The sequence below is a fragment of the Ictidomys tridecemlineatus genome, chromosome 4, assembly GCF_052094955.1.
Source record: "Ictidomys tridecemlineatus isolate mIctTri1 chromosome 4, mIctTri1.hap1, whole genome shotgun sequence".
NCBI classification, from domain to species: Eukaryota; Metazoa; Chordata; class Mammalia; order Rodentia; family Sciuridae; genus Ictidomys; species Ictidomys tridecemlineatus.
Genome location: NC_135480.1, coordinates 171952068 through 171972463, shown reverse-complemented (window position 1 = coordinate 171972463; position 20396 = coordinate 171952068). Strand labels below are relative to the sequence as shown.

Here is a 20396-nt window from a genome sequence, read left to right as displayed (position 1 = left end):
TTGAATTGGTATAGGAGGTCAGTAATGTCATTCTGAAAGGTGTATTTATGATTTAGAAATTCAACTTCAGAAATTAAGTTGAATGTTTGAATTATAATGTAGGTGTAGAAGTTGATATGCTTTTGTTATTACTTTTTATGATATGCATTTTTCATGAGTTTCTCTACCTGCCCCCTCTTGCCAAGATGGAATTTTAAAATTGAAAGTGCTTCTAATTACTTAATGTTTCTAGCTAACTGAGATTTTTAAAAACTGTATTTGGCTCAAATTTTGATTATAGAACCATCAGGGAACATTCATCTAAAAAACCCAACTGAAATAGACTTAAAAACGAATTCCTTGTTAAGGGCAGCTAATTGAATTTAAGCTGGGCAAATGTGTTAGACGATGGAAATATATTGAAAATCAGTTTTTATTTTAAATAGAAATATAATGATTCCCTCATTATCAGTGAGGATGCACAAATGAAAGATGCTCTGAATTACTTGAAAGACTTCTTCAACAATGTCCGAACAGCGGGATTTGATGAGACTGAGCAAGATCTTACTCGGAGGTTTGAAGGTGAGGGGTGTTTTCTGAGAAGGAAGCCACCAGAGTCTGATAATTCTGAGTGGCAACATACAGACATGGTGTTGTATTTAATATACATAAGTTTGGTGGTGCTCAGGCAGTTGTACTGGGTTTAAGAAGATATTATGGGTCTGGGGTGTAGCTCAGTGGTAGAGTTCTTGCCTAGCATGTGTAGGGCAACAGTTCAGTCCCCAGCACTCCAAAACAAAACAGTGGGACTGGCTTCAGTGAGATCTCATACCTATGGAGAGATTCGGTCGCTGAAACCATTACCTATTTGGAAGAAGGAAAAAAGTAGAATTTGCAAAGTATAATTCTCATAGAGTTGATGACATTTTTTTTTTAACTTTCAGTGATTTTTATAAAAGTTTAAAGAATACAAATAAGTATTCTAATGATCTTTAAAGACTATATGTATATATACCTCTATATGAAGAGGAAATCAAAATGACCCTTAATTCTACTGCCCTCATATTATTACCAAAAATATGGAAACATATTAAGTGAAAAATTTTCTTCCTCTTTCTTTCAAATTTCTTTTCCCAAAGGTAATCATTGTTGTTAATTACCTTGTCCTATACTGAAGTATTTACTATACATATGTATACCTAGTGGTGTGCTGTGCTGATAAACATTTAACAGTTTTCTGGAAAGAATGTGTGCATATATTATACATAAGTTTGTTATAAATTTTATTGATACAGAAGCTATATAGCATGCAACTTACAAATAATAAATACAGTCTCCTTGATTGTAAATTCTACATAGCCAGTTGACTTGTATAAATGGCTTTTAGTGGTTTTGTAGAATCCTGGTACTCATTACCAACTTATGGTTGTAGCTAACAGATGAATATACTTCTGACATGGATGTTGGTATATATTTTCATTAATGTTGGGAGTAAGATGGAAATGAAACAACAGAGACACTGAAGCTTCACTTCAAGGATCTGAGCAGTTTTTTTTTTAAATTCTGAATTGGACAGTAGTTTTTCAAATCCTGGGAGATTATGTTTATTATTATGATTATTATTATCAGTGTACTCTTAATAGCTAAGTTTGATCTGCATAATTTTCTCATTGCTTTCATAAGTCTAGATTGTCAAGAATATAGATCAAGCATTGATTTTCACTGTTTCCTGACTTTTCTGGTATCAATATTCCCACTGTCATCAAGTTCAAGCCACCAACATGTTGTCATCAAATGAGTTACCAAAAAAATGAACAGTGCACACCATTCTGTAGTATCCCTACCATATAGACACAATAGATGTAAATAATTTAAGAGCAAATTATAGTAAAAAGTAATAAAATAATTAAGAGATATGAGTATGGGCTATTTATTACCTTCATTTTTAATATATTATTGAGTGGCAAATGTATATCAATTATATAAATTTTAATAATCATTGTATTTAAAGCTAGCTCATGCAACTCTCAAAAATTTAACAATTGACTATCAGTCTGGTATGATCTGGCTCTAGCACACCACAGCTTCATTCATACATGTATATGTATGTGTATACACACACACACACACACACACACATATGGCATGGTACTGAATATACTATCTTGTATTTTGATTTTGTTTTTTTGGTACCAGTGATTGAACTCAGGGCACCTGACCACTGAGCCACATCCCCAGCCCTGTTTTGTATTTTATTTAGAGACAGGGTCTCACTGAGTTGCTTAGTGCCTTGTTTTCCTGAGGCTGGCTTTGAACTCTCAATCCTCCTGCCTCAGGCTCCTGAGCCACTGGGATTATAGATGTGCAACACCGTGCCTGGCTGTATTTTGATTTTTAAATCTAAAATATCTTTGAAACCGTTATGTATGTATTAATCCCTTATAAATTTTTAAAAATATTTTTTAATTATAGATGGCCACAATATATATATTTATTTATTTACTTTTATGTGATGCTGAGGATCGAACCCAGTACCTCACATATGCCCGGCAAGTTCTCTACTACTAAGCTACAGCCCCAGCCCAATCCCTAATTAATTTTAACAACTGACATGTATAGCCCATCATGATCTGTTGAACTGTTTCCCACCTTTTGGGCATTTAGGTTGTTTTCTAAATGAAAGTATTGTGACTATTCTTGGAGATTTCTTCCATAATTTTCTAAATATAGTGGTGTTTCAAATTCTTAGATATAGAATTATTGTATCAAAAGTTGTGTGAGCTTTATGTTTTAATGGATATTGCCAAATGACCTTCCTAAAATGTACCAACTTATATTGGTAGTTGTTTCTTAGAAAATTTTGGTCTAAGATTGAGAGATTAACTGAACTTTTAGGTCACGATGTGTTATAAATTTTAAGAATTTTGAAGCCATTTGTAAAGTGTTCTCCATTTGCAGAAAAACTGGAGGAACTAGAAAGTGTTTGCAGAGATCCCAGCAATGAGAACCCTAAACTCAACGACCTCTGCCTCATCTTACAAGAAGAGTACCACTTATATCCAGAGACCAGAACCATTCTTTTCGTGAAAACCAGAGCACTTGTGGATGTAAGCCTTCCTTTTTCTTGTGAATGACAAATTGGCCTAGTACCATGTGAAAGACTGCCTTTTACTCACTGCTCAGCAGTCAAGTGTCCATATGTGTGTGAGTCTGTTTCTGGGATCTCTATTCTGGTTTTCTGTTTGTTTATTCTTACCTGAATACCTCACTATCTTAATCACCCTAAATTATAAATCCTGATACCTGTGGATTAAGAACTTCATCTACCCACACAGAAAATTAAATTCTAGCCATTCTATGGATGTGTAATGGTATCTCACAAGAATTTTGATTTGCATTTCATTAGTGATTGAGATGGCTAAACATCATTTATATGCTTTTTAACTTTGTTGGGGTATCTGTTCAGTTTTTATTTTTTGGTGCCTATTTTAAATTTGGATTGTTTATCTTCTTATTGAGGTTTTGATTATTCTTTTTAATGTTCTCACAAAAAGTCCTCTGTGAGACATGTGATTTGAAAATATTTTCTTCTGGCTTATGCCTCCACTCACCCCGCCCCCTGTCACCCAATTTTCTTAACAATAGCTTTTGCAGATTGAAAAGGCCAAAGATTAGTTTATCAATTTTCTCTTTTATGGATTTTGCCTATAGTATATCTAGGAATTCTTTGCTTGTTTAAGGTCCCCCAGATTTTCTTTGTTATAGGTTGAGGTGCTTTCTTTTTCTTTTTGAATATGGACATCCAATTGTTCAGCAATGTATGTTGAGACTCCTTTCTCTATTGAATTGCCTTTGTAACTTTTTTTTAACCAAAAAATCAGTTATCTGTATTTGTTTGGATCTATTTCTGGATTCTTTTCTCCGTTCCTTTGATCTGTTCATTCATCCATCCATTCATTCATTCATTCCACAACTGACTTGATTACGGTAGCTTTATGATGTCTTGAAATGGAATAGTGTAAGTCTTCCAATTTTTTTCTAAGTTGTTTCAGCCATAATCTTTTGCCTTTCCATATACATTTTAGAATTAGATTGTCCACATATATGAAAATGCTTGCTGGAATTTCACTTGGAATTGTATCGACTGTATAGATAAAATTTGGGAAGAAATGGCATCTTAACAATATTGAGTCTTCTAGTTCAGAACCATAATATATATCTTCATTTATATAGGACGTTTTATAAGTTATATGTTACTAAGTAACAAATTAGTCCAAATTAATGCTAGGGAACAACAAACATTTATTATCTTAACACTCATGGATCAGGATTCTGGAAAAACAGCATTTCTGGCTCAAGGTCTCTTGTAGAATGCAGTCAAGGTGTTGGTCATGATTTCAGTCATCTTGAGGGGAAGATCAACTTCTGAGCTTCCTTATCATGGCTATTGACAGGCTTTAAAAGATGTGCTTCCAAGTTTACTCATGTGGGTCTCTCCACCAGGCTGCCTCACAACACGGCAGCTGGCTTTCCCCAGAGTGAGTGACCCAAGAGAGATTGAGAGAAAGAGGGCCTGATTTGGAAGCCATATTCATTTTATAAATTCTTTTTTGAATTTGTATCTCATCATGTCTACTGTACTTCTTAGAAGTAAATTATTAAGTGAAATTCACTCTCAAGTTGAGGATTTGAATTTAGGAGATGGAAGTCACTGAGGCTACTACTGTGTTTTCTTTCATTTGTTTTACCAATTTTTTGTCATTTTCAACATAGAGACCCTGCGTGTGTTTGGTTAGACTTTTACCTAGGTATTACTTTGGGTTACGTTATTATGAATGTTGCTTTTAACATTTTTTTCCAAATTCTAATTATTTGTAGTATGTAGAAGCACAATCGATTTGTGTATATTGATTTTTGTATCCTGCAGTTTTGCTGAACTCACTTATTACTTCTCTGTACCCACTATTTTGAACTTTACTTTTTTTGCTTAAGATATATCTTGACAATTAAACCAGATAGGTCACAAAAATCTATACCACTAGTCTGTATTATTGCATGGATTTCAAGGTTTATCTGTCTGATATCCATCTGTATTCTATAAATCTTTTTTATTTATCTAAATATATATTTCAATATTGAATTAATAAAGAGAGTTTTCATTTTTAGGCTTTAAAGAAATGGATTAAAGAAAATGCTGCACTCAACTTTCTAAAACCTGGTGTATTGACTGGTCGTGGCAGAACAAATCAGAATACAGGTACTTATATATGTAGTAAATTAGATTTAGTATACTATCTATATAAAATACATAATACATATAAATTCTTTTTAAATGCTTTTACAGGGTTCAGTCAGAGAAGCAAAACCAGTAGGAGATTATACATATATATGGTATATGTATGTGTATTTTTATGTGTACACATACCTATGCATAACCTAGAGATTTCTTTGTTGTTGTTGTTTGTCTTTACTCTTAAGATTTAATAAATGTTTTACAACTTTGAAATACAGTCACATAGTAGCTTTTTAAAATTAGTATTTGCATTGTCTCTGTAGGTGATTATAAAAAATAAAAAATAGAATGAAAACTTAGAGCCATGAGAAATGTCACAGAAGGAATTGGCTTATACAATTGGGTTGGCAAGCAAGTCTGAGATCTGTAGGGCAGGTAGACAGGAAGGGAAGATCAGAATCAGGTTGAAACCCTGCAAGCATGAATATTTGAAGTCTCTGAGCTCAGGGAGGGCCGAGCTCATTGCTTCCCATCCTGTTCCCTTTAAAAAGTTCACCTGAATAGGTCAGGCCCACCTAGAATGAACTCCCTTTTAGTTTAAGTTAAATTCAACTGATTGTGGATTTTAATCAAATCTGCAAAATCCCTTCTCAGCAGCACCTAGATGAGTAACTGGGAACTGTAGTTCAGTTTCACTCAGTTGGTGAATTAGAAGGCCATCACGCTGCTCAAACACCACAAACACTAGTCTCTTTGCTGGTAGACAGTTGCTTCCTCTCATATGTCCAACCAACAGAGCCAAAGTTGTTTTCCAAATACTGGTTGAATGTATCCCTTTCCTTAAACTCTCAATCAACAAATTTAAGATTAACTGAAAATATAAATATTCTGTATTATTATTATTATTTAAACTGTTGACATATAGCTTTTATGTATATTATATATATTATGGTATAAAAACAGTCAAAGGTGACAATCCTGAAGTCTAGCTAGGGTGGTCAAAGGATAAAAGGCTTCTCTGTTACCATCTGAGAAGGTCCTAGATGGCCAGCTCTCATTCTGACCTCTTCACAGCTGTGCTGCCTGCTCTCTAGAGACTATTTCATGACCCACAATGATGGGCTCTCACTCTGCTCTTCTTATTGAGTGTTGTTTGTAGTAAGCAACTTCTCATCATCCCATCATCTTGATCCTCAGTCGTTGCTCATATTCTTTCCCCATATATAATTTCTAAACTTTTGGAATATGAAAAGTAGATTCAGATTTTGAAACTGTGACTTATCAAGTGAAGTACAGCATCACCTTAGTGTGGTTGGGATTCAAAGTTCTCTGCAAATGATTCCAACATGAGTTTTCTGAGTAGGCATTCCAAAAATATTCTTACTTTAGAACTCCCTCTGTGCCAGGCGTTGTTCTTCTCCCAAGCAGCCACCATCCTCTGAAAATGAACAGAGATGCCCTTCTTCTACATTTCCACAGCATCCACTCTACCTGTTTCATTGCTCACCTCATGGAATCACAGCTTCCTATTTATATCCTCCTACAAAATGTGAGCTCCTTATGGATAAAAGTGGAACCTATAACCATTTTGCTACTATCTGACAAACCATGATCTATGATTACTAAATAAATGTTTGATGAATGGATAGATAGGTTAAGATGATTTGGATAGATAGGTGAAGATAATTTTAACTAAATATTTTTTTTTCTGGTCTATCTTCTTCTTGTTACCATTAAACTAGAAAAATCATGAGCTTTTATAACAAAACTTCAGGTAGAAGATAAATGTCAGTTCAGTTTGCTAAGTCTGAATATTTACAAATTCCCATTCCTATTGCCTTTTGATTTTCTATTTTGTGAAGAAGCAGGTTATTTAATCTATGCTCATTTTCCTCATCTGCCAAATGGAAAAATAATAATATTCATTATAGCTCATAGGGTTGATATGAATAGCAATATACAGCTTATTGCATGATTTTGAATGACTCCTGAGCTAAAAATAAGATTTACATTTTTAAATGGTGGAAAAAAATCAAAAGATTTTTTTCATGTCATGAAGCAGATATGAAATTCAAATTAAGTGTCTATAAAAAGTTTTGTTGGAACACAGTCATGTTCACTTATGTATTGTCTGTGGCTGCTTCACACTGCAGTGGCAGTGTAGAGCAGCTATGAAGCATGGTCTACAAAGCCTAAAATATTTACTAATAAGCCCTTCATAAAAAATATTTGCCATCTCCTGGTTTAGAAATGCCTGGCACATAGCAAGTGTTTAATACAGATTCAATATTAGCTTTTCACATATAGACTTCACATATAGACTTCTCACAGAGTGGTCCACATGTATTGTTTCATTTGTTTGGTTTCAGTTTTACTGAGAATCCATGGATTCAAAAGAAATAGAAAGTATATTTGTATCTTTAACAAAGAGTAATCTGAGTAAAGAAACCCCAAAGTAAAATCAAATAATTAGGAATTAAATTTAAGTGACTTTCTACAAATAAAACCGATTGCACTTGAGTTTTCACGACTTGGAATTACAAATAATTCATCAACTTGGAAAATGGTCTTTGTACAAACTGGATCCCATGGCCAGCTAGGTAAAGGAGGTAATATTACTTTCCTCTGCTTGCTTGAGGTGGGGCTTTTCTATGAAACGTTAAGTGGAGATCTGAAGGTGATTCCACTAAAACTTAAATGCCAATGGGTCTTTGGAGCCTGTAAAGTTTGAACTTAAGTGTGCATATTCTTTCTCACCATTTTTGGTGTTGCCATGATCACGTGAACTGGGCAATTACCACGTCCTAACTTCAGTCTATATAGACAATTTAAATGTAGCCTTCAAGATCATACTGCTATAAGATATCATGGAAACATGTGGCTATCTTAGTCGAGGTCCTTTCTTTCTCCCCAGTTAATAGAAATCTACTTAGCTAGTCTGAGCAGAATGGGGGCCAGCTACAAGGATGCTCAGGTCTGTATAGGAAGTGCACTTAGGCTTCAAGTGCACTTTTACAAATGAGACTGGGAAGTCCTCTGATTCCATATGTCTGTTTCATTCTTTTTTCTTTACAGTTGCTCTCTCCATTTCTTCATTTAAGACTCCCCATACCTTCCCAATTTACTACCTGTCTCCAAAACCCAATCTCAGAATCCGAGTGGGAGAATGTGGCCCAACATAATTGAAGTGCTTATTTCAACCCAGTAGCTGCTATTTATCATCCCAGGGTGTCTCTACTTCCTCTACCATAACCTTATTTAGTCCATTGAGGAGAAATGGCAAGAGTATGGATGATTTTTAGGGTCAGTTTTGGAAAAAGGAATACACTGCTTTTGTCTGTAGGTCATTAATGAGAATTAGTCATAGGCACTCCAAATGCAAGGGAAGCTAGGAAGTCTGTTTTAGCTGTGTGCCCAACAAGAGGAAGAACAGATAGACAGATAGTGTTTTCTCTTTCCCGGAGAAACAATACAACTATTGGTGAACAGCGAGTGCTGTCTCTTTGATTGAAAAACATAATATAACTGAAGCCACCCAGAGTTTCACCTTAGAGCGTGAGAGGAATAATTCTCAGACAACAGAAGGCAGGGAGTGAAGAACACTCCAGGAAGCACACTATTTGGGCATTAAACATAAGTTAAAGAAATGAACCTACTGCTTGCTAACCTTTCAGTTTACCATACCTCTGGAACTGTAAGGCCCTCATCTATAAAGGGGAATCATGTCACAATTCCTTGTTCATCTAAAAGGGCCTTGTGAAGTTCCAGTGAGTGCAAAAGTATGAAAAAGTTTTGTCAGCTGTAAATTCCTGTTTGCATGTAAAGGTGTTATTGTTAGCTATTGATATTTTTGCAAAAAGGTATTTGTTTTGGAATGACATTGTTGAAGCCACACAACTAGTAAATGCCGCAGTTGGGATTTGAACTGTTAGTGTTGTTGCAAAGTCTCAGATATTAAAGGTCTCTCTAAATTTCCTCTCTTAAACTGGCATAGGAATAGATCCTAATGCTTATGGTTGTTGGGAGATCAGGAATATAAAGCACTTATTATAAACCTTGAATATAATGTGTATTCCATAAGTAGTTGCTAGTTTTTCAAGTGGAAAGTTTCCTCTTTGGTGTGTTGTGTAATTAATGTCTGTCTGCTTGATACAGGCATGACCCTCCCAGCACAGAAGTGTGCACTGGATGCATTCAGAGAAGATAAAGATAATATTCTGATTGTCACCTCAGTTGCTGATGAAGGCATCGACATTGCTCAGTGCAATCTGGTCATCCTGTATGAGTACGTGGGCAATGTCATCAAAATGATCCAAACCAGAGGTGAGAGACACTGTGATACAGTTCCTATATGGCTCTCACTGTATTTTTGTTTGGTGTTTGTCTGTCATTTTGGCCTATTTCCTCTACTGAATGAGGTTGAGTATACAATTGATGGTACAGGGGATTCAGGTATGTGGCTAAATGGTGACTTTGTTTGGTCTGGATTGGGTGTTTACAGTTGTACTCATTAATTTGTACCCTAGAGTGATTCTGTTCATAAAGATACTGCTTACTTGCCCAATACTGACATATTTGTGAAAGGATAATTCCAACTTGGCTTGAGACTTGGCCAGTGTAGATCTTTCTAACTGGGCTGCTGGCTCCCTGTGCTCCAGAGGAGATTCTTCAGAGTTCTGTCCCACCTGGACTAGAGAATCTCCCAACTAGCCTACTTCCTTTTCCCTTTTTTTCCAGTTTCTATGACTACTACATTAATTTTCCTGAAAAACAGCTCTGAGAGCGTCACTGCCAGTACAGAAACTCTAATGTTTCCCCATTTCACTTCAAGTTTTCAAAATCCAGGACCCACTCACCTTTCCAATCTATTTCCCATTCTTCCCCTTCTTTCATTCTCCATTTCAGCCAATCAGACTTCATCATTTGCTGTTGAAAGTATGGTTAGTGTACTGGTACTATTTTTACTTCTTCCTCTGCATCCATCTTACCTGTCCCTAAGTCCCCCAGCTAGAATAAGATCTTTGAATGCCCACAGCCCTTTATGTCTATCTTCGTTCTGGTGATTGTGAACATGTCATTGCCTAAAAGGCTCTTGAGGAAGGAACTATTCATTATCATCTTAGAATCATGCTCAGAGTCATACGAAGGGTTCATATTGAATTATCTTTAAAGTGGCATTTCTGATAATAAGGCTATACAATCACACTGTGCCATTGGAGACCCTAAGAGAGCTAGCCTGAGGTGGGCTCCTGGTTTATCCATGTGTTTAACATGCAGGTGAAAGCAGGATTCAGTGAACCAAAGTTGAAATTTTAGGAATATCTCTGTCCTTTTGTTTTTGTGTTCTCATGATATATGAGTTTTAAGTCAAAAACACTAAATAAAATATTTATTTTCCAATAGGCAGAGGAAGAGCAAGAGGTAGCAAATGCTACCTTCTGACTAGTAATGCTGATGTAATCGAAAAAGAAAATATAAACATGTACAGGGAAGAAATGATGAATGACTCCATTTCAAAACTTCAGACATGGGATAAAACGGAATTTGAAAAAAAAGTAAGTCAAATTTTCATCTGACCATAAATAACAGAAAACATGAACAGGGTTTGTACCTTTTATCATATTGTTCAGAATTTTGTGTTAGAATAGTAAGTTTGTTTTTGTTCCACAGTGAACATTAAATTTACTGGGTTTTGTTTTGTTCTGTTTTGTTTGTGGTGCTGGGGTTTGAACCTGGGGTTTTGTACATGCTAGGGAAAGTGTTCCACTACGGAACTACATACCCAGCTAAATCTGTTATATTTTAGGATCAATGAGATTAAAATACCTGAAGTTCTGTTTTTAGATCTAAAAGGCAAACAGAGCTATATTTTCTTTCAAGTGGACAGTTCTTGAGGACCACATCCTGACACTGCATGACACAGCTCTCCTTTGTTTCTTCCTGAAATCTCTCTGCCATCCAAAGTCCTCTGAGAGGAGCTCACAGGTCACTGGGCAGATGCTGGAATGCCTACATGTAGCTGTGGACAATAACATATACCTTAGAGTGGCACACTTGTTCAGAGTAGCCTCTTGGTAGTAACCCTCATTTTATTGTAATTTCCTTTGTACCACAGAAACATGAAATCAGATTGAAGAAGTCAAGAAACAGCCATGCAGGCATGCTTACCCACACTTTCTCTAGACCCTTTGCAGAGATTTTCATCTCAGAAACCTTAGAAGCACTGAATACTGCAGGACTGGGGAAGAGTTTTTGAAAATACTCAGTGTTTCAAATCTCAATTTTGCCAGTTGCATTGTGAGCTCAGGCAGCTACCCTGTCTTGAATAATCAATCTCCTCACATGTCAAGGTGGGAAAATGTTTTTTTTTTTTTAAACTCTCAGGGAAGCCATGAGAATTAAATGAGAAATATGTATTACTTAGCACAGTACCTGGTATAAAATATGTGCTCAAAAAATGAGAGTTGTCTCCAAATAGAGGTGTGAGGCATAGTTAAACTTCATTACGATGAACCTAACAACTCAGTATACTAATTCTGTAGTGTCCATAATTGCAAAAAGGTCATAATTTCTATGCCAGAAAAAGTATTTGGAAGCAATGATTTAAAACAAATTAACAATTATTTTTGGATAAAATTACAACTTTATGTCAAAGTTTACTCATTTGAAAAACATTTCTTTCTTAAATTTGGAGACTAATATGTCTAAAACCACCTTTTTTAATTTTACTGACAGCTTCTTGTTTCACTGAGTCAATAAATGTTTTAAAATCCTATTGAGTTTTAATAACCATGGCATAATTTTTATCTCTCACTGAGTTACAATCCACTTAATAAGACACTCGTGACAGAAGCATGTCTGTTGAGAAAAGTGGAGCCTGGACCAGATGTAGACTTTTTTTTTTTTTTTTCCCCATGGTAGCTGGCACACCAAGCCAAGGTGTGGGGTGAGGAGACAACCAGTGAAATATCTAAGACAGGCAGAAATGGTAAAGAATGAGAGGGATTAGTGAGGCCCTAACTTAAAAGACCCTGTCTCAAACAAAACACACATAAAAAAGGAAAACACCGGGGATGTAGCTTAGTGGTTAAGCACCCCTGGTTTCAATGCCTGTTACAGTAAACAAAAACAAAAACAAAAAACCAAAGGGATCCCAGAATGAGTGGAGCCAGGAGTCACTAGTAGTTGGTGATCAAGGAAGCCGGGAACCTGGAGTCTTGATGCTATTCTGTCCTGTCATAGATGACCAGCCTAGTTGCTCTGTTTAGAAGGGGGAAGATTTTGCTTTCAAAGCTTAGTGGAACAAGGTAGGAAAATCTTATATTCCTAAAATTAAAAGGAATTGTGGTTCTTGGGGTGAGATTCCCTTTTGTGGCATTTAAGGATGGCTTGCAGTTGAATTCAAACACTGTGGTCCTGCATTTCAGCTTTAACAGAGAGAACAGAAAGTCTGGAGCTCTTTTGGGCAATCTTCTGGGAGTCTGTACACATTCTTTCCTGGCACCCCCACTGCATTGTCCATGGTCTGTGGTGTACGGCCTGCCATCACTATAGCATTCTGGCTCCTGTGGGATTCTCTGGTTACTGTGCAGCAACTTAACATGTGGGCAGTCCAGAGGTACCCAAGAATTTATCTCCATGGTGGAAACTTCAGGATTTGGTCCTCTTTCATTGTAGAAGAGTAAGGTATAAAGGGTATTTTGAACTGTTCTGATTAAAGTGTTATCTGAAAACAGGAAAATGAGGAAAGCTCCCTTCTTCATGGAGGATAGGACATAAAAGAAAGTTTCTTTAGAATAAAGAACTTCCAACATGATGTGTTCCTATGACTGCCCACCATCAGGAGTCCCGAGTTTTGCTTTTTTCCACCTCAGTGCATAGAGCAAGGCTTCCTTTCCAACCCTGAGTGTGTGTGTGGGAGGAGGGACAGCACACCTCAGATTTAATACTTATTTTGAACCTCTTTACCCAGTTATTGACTTCTATTTAGTTTTAAATATAAATAACTTTGACCTATTAGGGCTATATTTACTGCCAATATTAACATTTAAAATACTTGAGATTGTACATAGTTTAATTAGTATATGATTAAATGTCATCAGTTATAAGTGAATTTAAAAAACAATTGAATGCTTAAGAAGAGAGTTTATATTTATATCCCTCTCCAACCCTCCCTCTCCTTTGCCTCTCCTTTTTCCATACCCCCCTCACTCGTTAGGGATCAGCATCAACTAATCAGAGAGAACATTCTTTGGTTTTTTGAGATTGGCTTACTTCACTTAGCATGATACTCTCCAACTCCATACATTTACCTGCAAATGCCATACTTTTATTCTCTTTTAATTCCATTGTGTATATATACCACAGTTTCATTATCTATTCATCTATTGAAGGGCATCTAGGTTGCTTCTACAGTGTATCTATTGTGAATTGAGATGCTATAAACATTGATGTGGCTGCATTACTATACTATTCTAATTTTAAGTCCTTTGGAGTGGGATAGCTGGGTTAAACGGTGGTTCCATTCCAAGTTTTCTAAGGAACCTCCATTCTGCTTTCCATATTGGTTACACCAGTTTGCAGTCCTACCAGCAGTGAGTGTGCCTTTTGCCTCTGATCCTCACCAACACTTATTGTTGTCTGTATTTTTGATAACTGCCATTCTGACTAGAGTGAGATGAAATCTTAGTTTTGATTTGCATTTTTCTAATTACTAGAGATGTTGAACAATTTTTCACATATTTGTTGATTGAATGTATATCATGTTCTGAGAAGTGTCTGTTCAGCTCCTTAGCCCGTTTATTAATATATTTTCCAGAAATATAGATTGTTTGTTTGTTTTTTTGGTGTTAAGTTTTTTGAGTTCTTTATATATCCTGGAAGTTAGAGCTCTGACTTGTGGGTGGCAAAAATTTGCTCCCAAAATGTAGGCTCTCTCTTCACATCATTGTTTGTTTCTTTTGCTGAGAAGAAGCTTTTTAGTTTGAGTCCATCCCATTTCTTAATTCTTGATTTTATTTATTGTGCTCTAGGAGTCTTGTTAAGGAAGTCAGGGCCTATATCGATGTGATGAAGATTTGGGCCTACTTTCTCCTCTATTAGGCACAGGGTCTCTGGTCTAATTTCTAGGGCCTTGATCCACTTTGAGTTGAATTTTTTGTATGGTGAGAGATAGGGGTTTATTTTCATTTTGGTGCATATGGATTTCCAGTTTTCCCAGCACCATTTGTTTAAGAGGCTATCTTTTCCCCAATGTGTGTTTTTGGCTAGTATAATTGTATTTATGTGGGTTTGTTTCCGTGTCTTCTATTCTGTACCATTGGTCTACCTGTCTATTTTGGTGCCAATACGATGCTGTTTTGTTACTATAGCTTTTTAGTATAGTTTAATTTATGTATCTGAATGGATTTCTAAAATTTTGCCAGTCACTAAAGTGTGAAACGTGGTTCACATGACTATTTCATGAATATATTTAGTCCTTTTATGGCAATTTTGAAGAAGAAATTGAAAGACTAATTGGAGGCCACAAACATTGACTAACAGTCAAGAGAGCCAATAAACATATCCATGTGATATTTATAAACAAAGTAATATAAGTAGATATTGTCTATTCATGGGTGTATATGAATGATTATATATGTACTTACGTGTGCTTTTATTTACACATATGTTCATTATACTTAGACTATGTTTATGAGGCTCTTTTTTGGGCACATAGGTTCACAGTATACAGATACATGATAAATTCATCAGAGATAGTCAACCCAAATCAAAACCTGTCCCTGATAAGAAAAATAAAAAACTGCTCTGTGGAAAGTGCAAAACCTTGGCATGTTACACGGCTGATGTACGCGTGGTAGAGGTAAGCAGCCTTTTATAAGAGCACCTGGTTGATTTTTAGCATAAGTTAAAACTTGATGAAATATTTATGTTAAGATTACTATTTCTTTCTGCTATGGTTCATGTATTAAAAAATACAACATCCTGCTCATGTGGTAGCTATAACCGTTGATATAGTAGAGAGACTAGTGGTCATTGTGGGCTAGGAAGGGTAGTGAGGAGGAGCAGAAGAGGCTAGATAACAGGTGCAAAGTATAGTCAGGAGGAATACATTCTGTTGTTCTGCAGTATAGTAGGGTGGCTATAGTGGACAACAATTTATTAAATATTTCATAAATCTTTTTTACAACAAAGCAATGATACATGTTTTAAGGAGATGAAAATGCAAATTACCCTAATTTGACAATTATACATTGTACTCATGTGTTGAATTATCTCACTGTGCCCCATAAATACAGTTGTTGTGTGTCAAGGTAAAAATTACTGTCTTTTAAATATTATGAAGCTCTTCAGAATAATGGTTGTGCTAAATGCAGTGTAGTCTCAAGTAGATCCTAGAATAAAGAATTTTAGTAGAAAATCTGTAGTTTAGCTAACAGCAATATACAGATATTAGTTTCTTAGTTTTATGGTTTGTAATATGTTAGCATTTAGGGAAACTGGGTCAAAGGTATACAAAGAATTTTCTAGGAATTTTCTTGCAACTTTTCTCTAAGTCTAAAATTACCCCAAAGTAGAATTTTATTTAAAAATACGATTATGAAGCTTATGTAGTATAATAAAAGTGGAAAAAATAAACTGGATACAAAACTATAAATATGCTATTTTAAAAAATCTGTTTTTAGTTGTCAGTGGATCTTTATTTATTTATACGTGGTGCTGAGAATTGAACCCTTTGCTTCACGAACACGCTAGGCAAATGCTGTACCACTGAGCTACAACCCTAGCCCAATATGCTATTCTTATAGTTGCATGAAACAATAATACCATGGGGGGCGGGTACCTTTGTAAACAATATTAAAAGAAATATGCCAAAATGTTATATTTTGATGATGAGGTTCTGTGACTATTTCCTTCCTACGATTTTATTTTCTAAACTTTATGGGATATGGAACACTTTTCCAATGAAAACAAAATGTTCCTTTTCGAATGTGACACTTGCAAGTCGACCTTCTGTTTTTTTATTGTTGTTTTTTTCCTTATAAATAAGGGATTAGAAAAATCTCCAGACAGGGCTGGGGTTGTGACTCAGTGGTAGAGCACTTGCCAAGCATGTGTGAGGCACATGGGTTCGAATTTCAGCACAGTATATAAATAAGTGAATAATATAAAGGTACATCAACAACTAAAAATATATATAAAAGTAATTTTTAAAAAAAACTCCAAAGACAAACATTGAGTGTAACTTGGTGCTGATGGAGAGCAGGTCGAGTGGCTGGGCTAGTCAGGTGATGAGTTATTACTTGAGAGTTCCTTTTGGTCTTCAGAAAACTAAACCTCATCAGCCCAACTGTTTGGGCGAGAAGCATATTATGAGTGATACTAAGTTCCCCTGCCTTTCTTTAGCTGTAAAAGGTCCTTTTAGCTTCAATTTTTTTTTGTGATTTTTTTTCCTTGACAATGGCCATTTTAGAGTTTATATTCCTGGAAGGCTAGATGTTGGAGTTGCATTTGTTTCTGTGCAGTTTATTGTAAAGCTGACTGCATGAGTAGCCGATGGACATACCGTCCATGGTGTTCTCTGGGGCACACTGATCCTTTGCTGTTGTTCCATGTGTCCTTCGGATTGTGCCTGTCCTTTCATGGACCAATTTAACACTCCACAGATCTTCAACAACTATGTCTTTTGTTTCTGAACTCAGAATATGAACTTTTAGGGGGTAGATTTCCTGGAAATTTCTTAATCTTCCTTTTCATGAGGTACCCAGTAGCACTTAATTTGAGGCCTAATGTGACCTTCAGGTGATTCCTTTTCCAAACTGTGAAATAAGTGGGATTCCATCTGCTCTTCATCTCAGATTATTGTGGAGTATTTTATCTTAAATCACAATTATGGATTGCTTCTAACATTTTCTGTATTGTTCCAACTATTCATCTTAGACATGCCATTACACTGTGGTTGGAGATGATTTTAAGGAACGCTTTGTGAGGAAACCACACCCCAGACCGAAGAACTATGGGGGTTTTGAGAAGAAAGCAAAGATATTCTGTGCCAAAGAGAACTGCAGACATGACTGGGGAATCCACGTGAAGTATAAGGAATTTGAGATTCCAGTCATAAAAATTGAAAGTTTTGTAGTGGAAGATATTGCAACTGGAGTTCAAACACGGTACTCAAAGTGGAAAGATTTTCATTTTGAGAAGATACAGTTTGATGCTGCAGAATATCCAAATGACTTCAGGGCCTGAGTCTTTAGCTACAGGGAATGGTGAGTGAAGAAATTAACCCTGTGGGTAATCACCCATTGCTTGTGCCTCTATGAAGGTATTTTACACAAGGCTTATACTGTATTGCTCACTCTCAGTTAACTTCACCTTCTGTTGGTTTTGAACAGTTTGTACTACATCATATATGCAAAACACATGTGAGTGAATTCTCATACATTGCTGGTGGGACTGCAAATAGGCACAACCACTATGGAAAGCAGTATGGAGATTCCTCAGAAAACTTGGAATAGAACCACCATTTGACCCAGCTATCCCACTCCTCAGTCTACACCCAAAGGACTGAAAATCAGCATACTACAGTGATGCAGCCACATCAATGTTTATAGCAGCTCAATTCACAATAGCTAACCTATGGAACCAACCTAGGTGTCCTTCAGTTGATGAATGGATAAAGAAAATGTGATATATTAAAGAAGTATGAAATTATGGCATTTACACTAAATGGATGGAGTTGGAGAATATCATGCTAAGCAACATAAGCCAATCCTGAAAAACCAAAGGTCAGATGTTTTCTTAAATATGTAGATGCTAATTCACAATAAGGTGGGGGACACTAGAGAAGAATAGCATTACCTTAGATTAGGTAGAGGGAAGGGAAGGGAGGGAAGAGAAGGGGATGTGGGATAGCAAAGATAGTAGAACGAAATAGATATTATTATTTTATGTATATATGTGACTGCATGACCAATATGATTCTACAATATGTACACTCAGAAAAATGAGAAATTATATCCCATCTATGTATATCAAAGTGCATAAATGCATTATACTGTCATGTATAACTAATTAAAACAAAGAAATCTAAAACAAATTTGGTTCTATCTTTTTCAGAACCACTGCCAATGCATATAATGTACCAATGCCATACACACTGAGCTAAATAAATGAATAGGATGCTGAAAGGTTTTCCATACCTCTATCCCCATTTCCCTAACCATTGTAAACTGGCTTTTCCCCTTAATCTGCTGTTCTTTTCAAGGCTGCCAGTGACTCTGGTTGCCAAATCACACAGCCATTTCTTAGTCCTTTTGACTTCTTTGTTGCATTTGGCTGTCGTATTCTTTTCTTGAAAATTTCCCTTGGCTTCTGCCTTTCTATTTTTTTTTATAAAAATAAAAGCATTTTTATTGCTTCTTCTTTGCTGATACCTTAAGTGTAGATAATTCCAAGGGTTCAGTATATACCTACACAAGTACAAGTTACATATCCTCATGTTTTCTTAATAGCAATGTGTGGCATGGTTGGTAATCATAAAATTCTATAGTAGTCCATTTTTTAGTGGAGAGGGCACATCAGGGATACAATGCTTCCTAAGAAGTTGTTTACTTGCTCATTTAATTTGTTCTCTTAACTCATGCCATTCTTCCCTTGGAATAGTCATCTCAAGCCATTTTTCATTAATAGAGATTAATGCTTAACACTTGGTTTATCTGTCCTCAGTTAAGCCCTTTGGTTGCTACTGTGGAAATGGTTCAATTTTGCTGTTCTTGTTACTTTAAAAAATTAGAACATGTACTGAAATAGCATTTCTGTGTCTTTTAACAAGGTTTGCTGATGCTTCAAAGAGCTTAGTTTGGGGTTTTCCAGACATGGTAACAGTGCCTGGGTTTATTTTATTTTTGTTTTGTGTTTAGTTCTGGGTAGGATCTCTAGTAATTTAAGTATCACCCCAAAACAGATTCAGATTGGTTGGTTGTAGTTCATTACGACCATTAAATGACCTAAACAAAATTCCAGAGAGCACAAAAGGTTAGTAATATGTTCAGCACATGTGATGACATGACCTTTTCAAGTAAGACATATTTATATCTGAAGGCTATTTGGAAATTACCCAGATGAACCCTGGAGATTAATAGGATAACACATTACAGCAGCTTTACTTTCCATTTCAGCAGAGTGCTGGCAAGTAGTCAAGTAAACTTGCCAGTTACATAGGCTCTTTGTAAAACAAGGATAACCCCAAACTGTCAGGGTTAGTGGACAGCTTTTAATTAAAATATAAGAAAAGTACACCACACACATACACACACACACACACACACACACACAATAATTAATTGCTTAACAATGGTTACTATAATAGTATTCTTAGATACAATAAAATTAAAACAATTTGTTGAGAGCTGATTTTTTCATTTTTCACTATTAGGATCTTTATATGTAATTACTATTCTTTGATATTACTATTTAGGAACTTCTACATTAAACATCTACTAGAAATGTTATTCAGAAGAGAAAAACGCTTTTAACATTTAATTTAGATGGAAGGCAAATAGTCCTCTCTTCAGACTAAAGCTGAAACAAAAACTTAGAATTTCCTCATTTGACTTTTATATGGAATCAAGCCATTGTCAGGCATAGACCTGAGAACAGAATAGGCACTTGGTTAATATGTACTGAATGAAGAAATAGGTCATTGCTGTCATTGGATTTCTTGATCAAAGGCTGCATTTGAGAGCTAACCAGGGAGTCTTTTTCATGGACATAATCCCAGTCCCCAATATAGTGTCCTAGCAGGGTGTCTAGCCATGTGTGTTTCTGTAAGTTCTTCAGGTGGTTCAGATAAACCTGTTCTACCACCTTGTTATCTCCATGGTTCTAGCTGGTGCTGACACTATGATGCTTTCACCCTGAAATGGAATCTTTCAAAGCCCTGATTGTGCAACAACGTCAGTAAACTGATTCCTGTACTTAAAACAGATTCTATATTAACTGAATTTCAAATAACAAAGCAGAAGCCAGTATTTCCTCAGGTGCATTCTGTAGAACACAGTGCCATGAGATTCTCTGAAGAATGTATTCTATGGTCAGGTAGGTTTCTGACCATTTGTTGCCACCCTTTCCCTCAGTGACCTACAACATACACTGTCATTGTCACTGTCAATTCTTTAATAAT

At 35.9% G+C, this 20396-nt stretch overlaps 1 protein-coding gene across 4 annotated transcripts in view; it reads left to right on the top strand.

The window, feature by feature from the left end:
- Rigi (RNA sensor RIG-I) overlaps positions 1 to 18311 on the top strand; it is an 81894-nt gene extending 63583 nt beyond the window's left edge. For all 4 annotated transcript variants that reach the window (XM_078047738.1, XM_078047737.1, XM_005326172.4 and 1 more), the window contains 7 exons: positions 426 to 561; positions 2938 to 3086; positions 5146 to 5236; positions 9368 to 9535; positions 10616 to 10767; positions 14931 to 15074; positions 17153 to 18311. In XM_078047738.1, the coding sequence (XP_077903864.1) occupies positions 426 to 561; positions 2938 to 3086; positions 5146 to 5236; positions 9368 to 9535; positions 10616 to 10767; positions 14931 to 15074; positions 17153 to 17461 (1149 nt within the window). In that variant the 3' untranslated portion in view covers positions 17462 to 18311. The remainder of the gene's footprint in view (positions 1 to 425; positions 562 to 2937; positions 3087 to 5145; positions 5237 to 9367; positions 9536 to 10615; positions 10768 to 14930; positions 15075 to 17152) is intronic.
- Positions 18312 to 20396: the final 2085 nt, after the last annotated feature.